The 10742-nt window shown below is 40.6% G+C and overlaps 1 protein-coding gene across 1 annotated transcript; it reads right to left on the reverse strand.

Moving 5' to 3' along the window:
- Positions 1-6: 6 nt before the first annotated feature.
- LOC122757973 (hyaluronidase-4-like) lies at positions 7-5754 on the reverse strand. The gene is made up of 3 exons (XM_044011738.1): positions 4759-5754; positions 3771-3860; positions 7-2579 (listed from the first exon to the last, which is right to left on the reverse strand). Exons 1-3 carry the CDS (start codon positions 5713-5715, stop codon positions 2079-2081), a joined length of 1548 nt encoding a protein of 515 aa, XP_043867673.1. The 5' UTR covers positions 5716-5754; the 3' UTR covers positions 7-2078.
- Between the last annotated feature and the right edge of the window lie 4988 nt (positions 5755-10742).

Genomic DNA, 10742 nt, shown 5'->3' on the forward strand with positions numbered 1-10742 from the left:
ACAGGCTCAACATGTGGTGCTTCCTGGCAAGCTGCATTTCAGTATTGGGAAAGCAAGAGTACAAAGTCAGTCAACAGCTTATTGTTCAGAGGTTTCATGCCATCAGAATTAAATCTTCAAAAATATCAAAAACCGAATTCCGCGATTGTCTCTCTACATACATTACGAATGTATGGCTATGTTACCTTTGGTTTCGTAAAAGGTTGTACATCTACAATAAGTCCAACTATGAAGCTTTTAAAAGTTAGCCTGTCCCATCAGAACCATGTGGGGTGGCTTAAATGGAGAGTGTTTGGAAAAAGAAAGGTGACACATCATGGTTGTTTGGTTAATTGTTGTTAACCAAATGGTTGTTTGGTTAATTGTGGTTAATTGTTTGGTTAATTGTGAAGCCTTTGTTTCTTACTTTTGTTCTTCTTTTAGTAAATAAATCCCCTCCAGTTGTTATATTACTGCTATAGCAGCATATATTCTTTCCTCTTCACGAGCTGCCATTGTTGTTATTAAAGCTTAGGTCCATTTGATCCTGAACATATTGGCAAACATCGTCATAATGAACTGTGTAGGTAGACATGACAGTTAGGTTCAGTCTGATGCATTTTTGTCCTTTTGTTTATGTTTTTAGTATTTAAAGGGCTTCAAGCACCTACATTTTTCTTTATTGTTTTCCAGGAAAACTTTAGTTAAGTTAATGATTACTATTATGAAGTAAAGGGGATTTTAGAAATTACGTGTTGTCACTATACCCAAGACATGACTGTAGCTGTCAGTAGTTCCTCTTCTGGGACCTGTCCGAACCAATGTGGTTTGATTACAACTGAATAGGCTGGAAACTGTCATGTGGAAACTCCAGCTGCCTCTTGAGTTTATTTAAAGATAAAAAGTGTGATCTCTATGCTCTGATCCTCAGCTCATTATCAAGTCAAACTTTTTTTTTTATTGCTAAACCTGACTCACTCAACAAACACTTTTTACATGCAGTAGTTGGCAATACGCATTACAAAGGAAGTGTCATGTGTTTCTCGAGAACACATTTGTTACTTTCAAACAGATCACATTCATTCTACAATAACCACCAATCTTTTAAAACCTTTCCCTTCCATTCAGCAGCAGGGTGAGTTTTGAACAAACAACTTTTTACATATTCAGAAGCAGGCTACACTTGTTTGCTTTTTCACAGTCAAAGACTGATATCACTTCCTCATCGCTATGGTAAATAGTTTAAAGTTACAGCCAGCAAGGCCATTCGTTTAACCTCGTAGAGGTCAGCCAGGCTCCTAAGATCACCTGATCAAAATATTTTAGCTGGGACTTTGTGGAACTGCCTCATGCTCAGTGTGAGATCAGCTGGCTCCACTGCAGCTTTTAATGTGTCTTTATTAGATGGCATTAACTGAATATGTTATGATAATATTCCCTATAATTGCTTATTTTTACCATGTACTGTAGTTTTATTTACATCAATCTACTAACTGTTTGGACTCAGTGCTGCTCGATGATTAATTTTGGGGGGGTTAGGGCATGTGTTTTTTTTTGTTACTCCAGTTAAAAAAAATCTGTACTCTTATATGTCTAAAATAATTCACTTGTCCTTAAGCTTCAAAAGTGCTACAAAATTAAATAGAGAATAAATGGTTACATGTGTGGTACATAAGTGGTTCTCTGTGTGCCCGATTTCACAATCTGTTTATCATAGGAGCGAATGTTTGCGACATCAGTTGAAGTAATATCCATTCAAGAGTTAACATTTTTGTGAGTCATCTTACAACAACCTGCACTGCTGGAAAGATCTGTGAACAAGACCAGACTTATAGTGTTAAACCACAGGCAATGATCCAGTTGACTTGAACTAGGTAAAAATGCCTGAAAGAAACTATGAACACATTAACTGACAGCAAAATAAGAAGTGTCAGCTCTGATCAACATGATGCTGCTGTGTTACACTCAAAGTCAAACAGCTACTGTACATCAAGTATTCAATTCAACATCCAGCTTTGTTTCCACACACAGCCAGCATGTTGTCAATGTGTCATCTCTACACAAGCATTCTGGAAAATGACTCCTTGAGTAAGAAAACATCATACAACTGTTTTTGCTAGAGATAAGTTCAACAGGAGCATCATCAACATCATGTAAAGACTAAAGCCTGTTTTGGTTGCGGCACTCTCGGCTGTGTCCCGTTGTTCATCCTGCTCGTACTCCCACTCTGTCCTCTTCCTCTCCTGCTCGTCCTCCTCCCCCTCCCTCCACAGCTCGTCGTCCTCCTTCACTTTGTTAGCGCTGTCGCAGCTTTCACCCTCATGGCCTTCGTAGCAGTGGCAGCGAAACCTCTCAGTCAGCAGCTGCAGTTCATGTTGGGAGTGCCACCCGGTCACAGCAAAGTCCCCGTTGCCAGAGGGACGGATGTGGTAGCTGCCCCTGCTCAAGTGGAGGTAATGGGGGGCGCGGGGGTCTCGGCGGACGCAGCGGCCATTCCCCTGGCACAGGAAGTCACTACAGACCTCAGCAGCTCTTGTCACATTGATGATGTACTGACCCAGGCGGTGGCTCAGGAAGGCTTTCACTTTGCTGCAGTTTGACTGTGGTAACAAAACAATACATCACAGACATTATTTGTATGATGAGAAAATGGTTTAGTCCACTAATTATTTCAGCTTTAACGCTGCTTTCAGTGAAATAGTTTATAGAATACATGATTAACAGCCTGTACTGATCTAGAAAGTTTGTGACTTGGATTTCTCAAGCAGCTTTAGACATGAACTTTGGATACGGTTATCTTCAGTACTGTAGCTGTAGACAACTGGACTTCTTGCTTGAGTGAAGTTGAAGGCTTTTTACCTCTCATCCAAAAGGCTTCTTCAGTTCTGAAACTATCACCTGGATGACCTTCACAGATATTTGTATAATGACTAGTGAATTGTTGTCTGGCAGAGACAGAGGATCTCGGTGAGGGGATAGTGTCTGGATCAAGCATGCAAGAGGCAGGACACTCTTTCACTCTTTAGCTCCTCCGCAGTTTCTCCTGCTGCTGCAATGTCACGTGCACTCACTCAGACAATATGCAGAGATTTGACTAGGGAACTAGCAGGAATTGCCAGAAAATGTCCAAACGTCAGTGCATGTCTGAAAACAGGGTTCTGACAATGGGAGAAATGTATTACAGTCTTCAGTAACACTTTATCTAGCCAGGAGCCAGAATTCCACAAAGCTCTGCTCATGAGGTTTGGCTGTTTGTCTGTAAATAATCACCCCCTTTGACAAATGTGTTTATGAGGTGATGTAAGTTGCAGGGAGGGAAATGCAAGCAGAAGCCAGATGATGACATTGTTGACAGCAGCTTTAACTGCCTGTCTGATGATGAAAGATTATGTGTTAGTATGACGGTGAACATCAGATATATTCCAGATTAAGCTAGATACAGATAAGATTGTGAGTCAGATCACAAAGCAGCGACATTCTAATACACCATGAGAATCTTGTGGGTCTCTTGTGGGAGTGGTTTCACAGCACACAGCGACCACATGATGTCAACGTTCTATTGTCTGAGTATTTACAGCGGTGTTTTGTCTGGAGGCCAACACAAATCAAGGAACTTGAGGAAAGATTGTTTTTCACTGGAAAGTACACAGTCTGACTGAGACAGAAAAAAAGTTGACAACACAACAAGCACTGCCTTGATCTAATTATTCTGTGTATCAGTGCACCCTGAGCTGGAGGACATGACTTCATCTGTGACCCAGCAAATCTAAGAGCAAGCCAAGGTCACCTACCCTGGATGAGGTCAAGTTCAGGTCGCCCCAGATGACGAATCCTGCAGCACCCAGAGCAGCACTTTCTCCGATGGTGTGGATCAAGTCTTTCTGCAGGAAACACATACAGCAGGTACACACATCACACCTCATAGTCACTCTAACTAACACACATCATCATGCATTTTTTACCTATGAGGAAACAAATGAAGGGAACACTGTTCTAGGGTTTAACAATTTGCTAACAAAATGACTGTCAAAACAAGAACTTAATGTAATGCTCTTGTTCACTTAAAAGGAATTTATTTAGATGTAAAAAGTTGTTTTGTCATAATTTGTCATTATGACTACAATCCTTGACCTGTGAACACTTTATTCCTTAGTGAAAGTCAGCATTTAGTGCCATATTTGAGGAGCTTCTCTTAGATAATACATATTCAGGAGAATGGCACAAATACAGGGACAAACTTCAAAGGAATAAACTTCCAGCCACATCTGTCACTGGTTTAAAGGTGTAATAATATACTGCTGCTCAGATTGCACCCACTAAAAGAGCTTTTATGAAAGGGACTGAATTTACTTGCAAAGAAAACTAGTTTTTTTAGCTAAAAGACTTCATACAAGGTTAGAATTAGGACCGAGGTTAATACTAGTTAATATTGGCATTTCCGTAACAGAACTCCACTGGAGTATGGCAAATATGTATTTGTGACTCCTGAGTTGCATTTCTCTGGATCACCATAAGATGGCGGTAAGTAACTTCATAAACTATGCTGTGTGTGCAAACAGATTGTTACAAACTGAAGTACACATTTGAGATATTTATAGAAATCATATAATTTTCTTAAAAATAATCTTTATATGTGCTTTGATTACTTTGATTGTGATTTATGAGGCTTCTAGTTAAATGGAAAAAACATGAATACTTTAGTTTAAGTAAAATGAAAAGTATGATGTCATGTGACTTATATTAATAGTACAAACCACCAAGTAGTTGTAGTAGGCTTACTGTGGTGAGGAAGGCCAGGGCCTCGTCTCTGTATCCCAGCCTCAGGTACACGTAGGTGGGGAGGTCGTACTCCTTTGAGGTCAGCGAGGCAATACGGAGCGACTCCCTGATCCTGTGCTGGGAGAAGTGCAGGTTGCTGATACTGTTGGTGTGACTTTTCCTGATCGCCACAGAAGGAAAAAGTGCTGTGCTGCTGTTCCACAACCACACCAGCTCATCATTCCTGAGGCTTTCCAGCAGCGGGCAGAAGCCTGTGTAGTTCTGGTCATGCAGGTTGTAGTTGTGGCAGTCAGGGTAGAGGTAGAAACCCCAGAGACCATTAGGACGAAGGTGCGTCCCTAGCTGAACAGTCCTCTGCATAAAGGCTTTGGCACTTTTCTCGAACCGCCGCCGCGCCAGCTCCTCCACCTGTGCGGCTGTCACATTCACATACGCCTTGGCCGTCAGTTCTCTTGATTTTTGGCGATAGATGTCCTTCTTGTGCCAGTTACGGCTCCACTGAGGCCTCCAGAACTCCCAGTCAATGACAGCCAAGCCACGGAAGTCTTCTGCAGGGATGAAGTGGTTGATGTCCTGGAAGGCCTTCAACAGGTGCAGGTCCAGGCTGCAGTTCTGCGGCAGGCCGCCATGCACAGCGTTTCCCTGCGGAGTGTAGTAAGGATAGTAGCCCAGACGGTTGGCATAGAAGATAGTGACATTCTGGCCTGTCCAATCAGCACGTGGGCTCCCATGGATGTGGAAGAGATGGTCAAGATTGGGGGTTATATTGTACTTGATGGTGCACATGTCCAGTGGAGCATTCCAGGCAGCGATGAAGGGCTTTCTGCTTATCAAGGGCAGCTTGGCAGGTTTCTGACCAAAGACGGTATGGAAGAGCAGGAGCAGCCATGAGCAGGTGAGGGCAACAGGTACAACATGGTGGGAGGAGGATGCTCCGCCCACTGACACCATAGGCATCCTGGGTTTTCAGAAGGAGCTGCTGTTAATCATCCTGAAGAGAGAAACAGAGAGGATAGGAGGGGACAGTTTTTATTTTGAACTGATATAATTGGCATCTTATCTCTTCTAATCTGTAATATATAAAACAGATATATATGTAGAACAGGATTATTAATTTTAATTAATTTTTAAACAAAGAACAAGATGCTAAATGTCCCTAGAAGGTTATTGATACTTCTTGGCCATATGCTGGTTGGATGCCATTTCTGGGTCACCACCAATTATCAACCCTCCACAGGACAAATGATGTTACAGGTCAAATCACATATTGGCCAATTATCTATTTCTTTAAAAGTTTTTAAAGTTTTATGAAGCGATGAACTAGTCAAATGTTCTATTTACTAGTTTGTTTTCACAGTTTAACATTCCTTAGTATGATAATATTCTGATATTAGTGATCATAAATATTACACTTGATTAAGCATGGCAAATATTTGTGTTATGGTTTTGTTTTCATGTTTTTGCCTTTGCTCTGCCTGTCTGTTTCAGAGACAGCAGTGTTCGATTAATGTCATATGTTAAACACATTTCAATCAAATTCTGAAAAAAACAATTTTCCTGTGAACAATGTTCCTGTGATATTAAATCAAAAGTAAACTGAGAAGCAGTAACAACAAAGTCTATCAGAACATATTTTATATATTAAATATTTTGTAAATAAGTGTAAGTATATTTGAACTTTGACACTCGGCTCTCGGCTCATTTCCATGGCTCTCCAGGGTTAGAGGTCGTGAGAGGAAGTCACTTGACACCCAGGAATTGGAACGATCATTTCAATTGTACAGGCTGTCCACAGCTAGCCTTCCTCTGACCAGAGCTGAAGCCTCAGGCCACAATGACAGGCTTCCCTGCCAAATGTCTCAGTGAGGTTCAGTGTTTGCTGCGTCTCTGCATGGCATACTCAGCTGGTTGAACCAGACGTCCAATCAGTGGGTAGACACAGGCGGACAAATCTTTTCAGTCTGTGTTTCTTTCTTCATCAGTGAGTACATCTGAAGTGTTTACGTATTATACTGCCAGCCAAGTCTTAGAATTGGAACAGAAAGTTTTGACTTGATATTCATGAAAGGCATTCTTATTTACCTGGCACATAATTTTAATTTTAAAAGTGATAAATACAAAGGTTTCAAACTTATCAACTTGTATCCTGTGTATTGTAGTTGATGTATTCTCAGATTAAAAAAAAAAAACCTATCTGTTATTGTCTGCCACTTAAAAGTGATAATTACAATTATTAGGGTGGAGTGGCTCATGTGAAAGACATCATGGTCGCAATGGTCGCAAGTTTGACTCCACCCCAGGCTAATTGTACTCAATTCCATTGTAAGTCACTTTGGATAAAAGCATCTGCTAAATGACATGTAATTGCTTTATTTTGACATTAATCACCATGTGCTTCTTTTGTTGCATCACTTCCTGTTTTTTTTTCCTTGTTTTCTGGCTTTTGAGATTGTTTTCCCACACCTGAAATGTTTGAGCTGTGTATACATATCCATCCACGCCCTTGTGTATTTAGTCTCAGTGCTTCTGCTACTCTTATTTTGTTGTATTCTGCCCTCTTGTGTTTCTCAGAGTATTTTCTGCATTTGGATTTTCTGCCTGCTGCCGACCAACCAAACCAACAGTTGCATGGGTAGGACTGTTTTTTTTACTCTTTAAATCCTATTCCTGCCGTTGTCCTGTGTCTCAATTTTGGGCCCTCAAGAAACTGAACGAACAGCAATCTCAAAGTCTATCACAGTTTAATTGTTAATCTAGTTATCACATCATGTTGTCTTGATCACACCTCTATAAATCATCAATGAATTTAAAGTTTAGGTTATTTCAATTCCACATAAAACATGATTCTGTGTGAGCAGGAAACCTGAAGCATAATGTGTAAAATGAGGGAAAGAGATAAGAAAACTATATTAAATATTACTTTAATTGAAAATTCAGATTAAACTTTAGATTGCATTCATGGTTTCATGCTTTCCATGGTTTCATGGTCTCGGTAGATTGGTCATGCTGTTCTATGATCATAGTGGTTCACATCTGCTGAGGAGGTCACTGAAGGTCACTGAGCTCACTCTCATGTGCATGGAAGAGTATTATCCTGCTGTAGGACATGAAGTGATAAACATGGTGAGTAACAATCCTCAGACACACTGTGACACGATGACTGATTGGTATGACGGCTCCAGAGTTTGTCTAGAAAACAATCCCATCACCACTACATCAGCACCGTCAGCCTGGACTGTTGACACAAGATGGCTCCATGGATTCATGCTGACTCCACATTCAGAGACGGAGCACACGTTTAAAACTCAGGTCTGTAATTTCACTCCGAAACACTCACTCACTCATTTTCTATGGAGGGTCGTGGGGCCTGTGGTCAGTCCTAGGGTCACACCCTCGACAGGTCACCTGTCCATCACAGGGCAAACGTACAGAAACAAGCAACCACTCACACCTATGGTCAATTTACAGTCATCAATTAACCTCTGCATGTTTTTGGATTGTGGGGAAGAAACTGAAAAACCCACATGCACACAAGGACAACATGAAAACTCCACACAGCAAAGCACTCAGTCAAACTGAGATTCAAACCATCCGCACGTGCCCTTCCTAATCAAACCCTAGTTTGTTCGTCATTGTGGGTTCACATACAACGATAGGATTTGATGCTCCATGTTTTGCTCCGATGAACCAACAGATAAGCCAGTTTTCTTCAGTCATTCTTGATACAGTGCATATTGGGCCGTTAATAAAAACTTGCTTCAATCCGAACAAGTAATAAACATCCAAAGCAGAAACCAAGCAATTGAAAAAGACACCCGGAGGCAGTTGTGAAAACAAAATGAGCTGGAAATGAACACAGGGAGCAGAGAGGCTCTACACACCCGAGAGAAAAACTTCAGAATAAAACAGGATATAATCCACAGAGAGAAACACGACTAGAAAAGAAACAACTGGAGTACATCCATCATTGAAAAACTCAAATATTACCAAACAACTGAAAACAAAGCCAAAAATAAACTAAACTAAACGTAAAAAAAAACTATTAAAAGAGAGATAGAGATATTTATATGACATAATGAGCCAGTGCTTTTCAAATAGGTGTGTGTGTCACACTGCTGTCAAATTTATCACGCCACAGTCTTTTGATAATCGATTCAGCGGTTTGTCTGGGTGTTTTTTTTTTAAATGATTATAACACGTTTTATGATTATATATGTGAAGATTTTCTGATTTCTTTGCTCCACATAACAAAGGAAATCATTCAAATTTAATCTTTTTTTTTAGACATTTGAATTCTTACATTACAGAACAAACATCACCATCCACGGAATTTTAACTTAACATTCTATAGGGCAAGTTTATTCTGCTTTTAATCTTTAATCTAAATTTTTTTTTGGGATAAAGAACCTGATTTTCTCCATCACATATGCACTTACTATATCTTATATCTTATAACCACTTGTAACTTTGTCCCAGAATAGTTTCTATGTGTGAGAAACAAGTGCAGAAGCACAGTGAGGTTATTGAACAGCAGTGATTATAATGTCACGCTGGTGTAAAACGCCGGCGGTAACGTCACAGTGTTGTGAGCGCAGTCACTGACACATCATTGATCTGCAGCCGCAGTCAATGACACATGAATATAGACAAGGATGAAAAGTCTTACCTTATCTATGAGAGAGTGATGCGCGCGCCAGCGTGTGTGTGTGTGTGGATCAGACGGTGATATGTCCAGCAGCACAGAAACAAACACAAAAACACAGTAAACTCCAGTGATCGCTCTCTCCGCCACTTTCACACACTCTCACTCACTCACTCACTCACTCACTAACTACAGGGCGCAGCGCAGCGCCGCGTGACGTCACCGGCCTTTCACTCTCTCAGTCAGCCTGCTTTTCTACTTGAGGCTGAACCAAGACACTCGAGCTGGGATTTAAGGCTCTGTGAAGGGAGCCGGATCTTGAGGAGCCTTTCGTTCAAAAGTCTGGCTCCTTCTAATATTTAATTCTTAATTTTTTTTTACAGTGGTAACTCATTTTTTATCAAGAAAATAATAATCACAGATTTTAATTATAAGGTAGGATTTGGATCAGAATGATTACAAATCCCACCAATATATATACTTTATTGGTGGGAGTCATTCTAAAATGGTCATTATAGTTTCATTTGGCTTGTGTTTTCATTGTGAATATTCCATAAGGTGGCGCCATATCCCCATATGCTTTGTCGGTGAGATGATCACTATTTTCCTCACCTAAAAAAACTTTGTGGGAAAATAAAAATAAAAAATAAGCAAGACAACATTTGCTACAATGAACTTCTTGCTATGTTTCCTAATGAAAAGAACTGCTCGCCACTGCAACTCGGTTCTCATCATTGAGAAGAGCCGTTCAAAAGGTTTGACTCGTTCGTGAACGTCACAGCACTGCAAGACACATTCCTCACTGTTCCTCTGTAGCAACGGCTGAGCTCAGCTGTTCCTGTTCATTGTTTGTTTTTCTGTTGAAGTGAAAGGGTGCTGGAGTCTTAATTCACAAAACCACTTTACTAAGTGCTTTAGTTAAAGACATTAGAAACAGGTAAACAATATAATAACACTAATACTAATAATAATAACAATAATAAAACAGCCATAAAAGCCATTAGAAGCAGCACTGAACAAACCCCCGGCATGCGTAGACCACACCAGGTGTGCAGCACGCGTAGACCACACCGGTGTGCAGCCCACATAGACCACACCCTGAAAGACTCATGAAACGTACTTCCGGCTGCCAGGAGGTGGCGCAATAACTGACTTTGCAGGTTATCACTGATGAAAATGAATAGAGACAGGGCAGATACCTGCTATTCCTGCTAACATACATAATGGCCACTAACGTGGTTGCCATATAAACCTGTATACAGATCAAAGGTGTGTGAGGGTAAGAAGAGATTCAACACAAGCCATCATGATTCTGCTGATCTGATTTCTTCACAGTCAAAGG

This window comes from Solea senegalensis, linkage group LG21 (genome assembly GCF_019176455.1).
Source record: "Solea senegalensis isolate Sse05_10M linkage group LG21, IFAPA_SoseM_1, whole genome shotgun sequence".
NCBI lineage: Eukaryota > Metazoa > Chordata > Actinopteri > Pleuronectiformes > Soleidae > Solea > Solea senegalensis.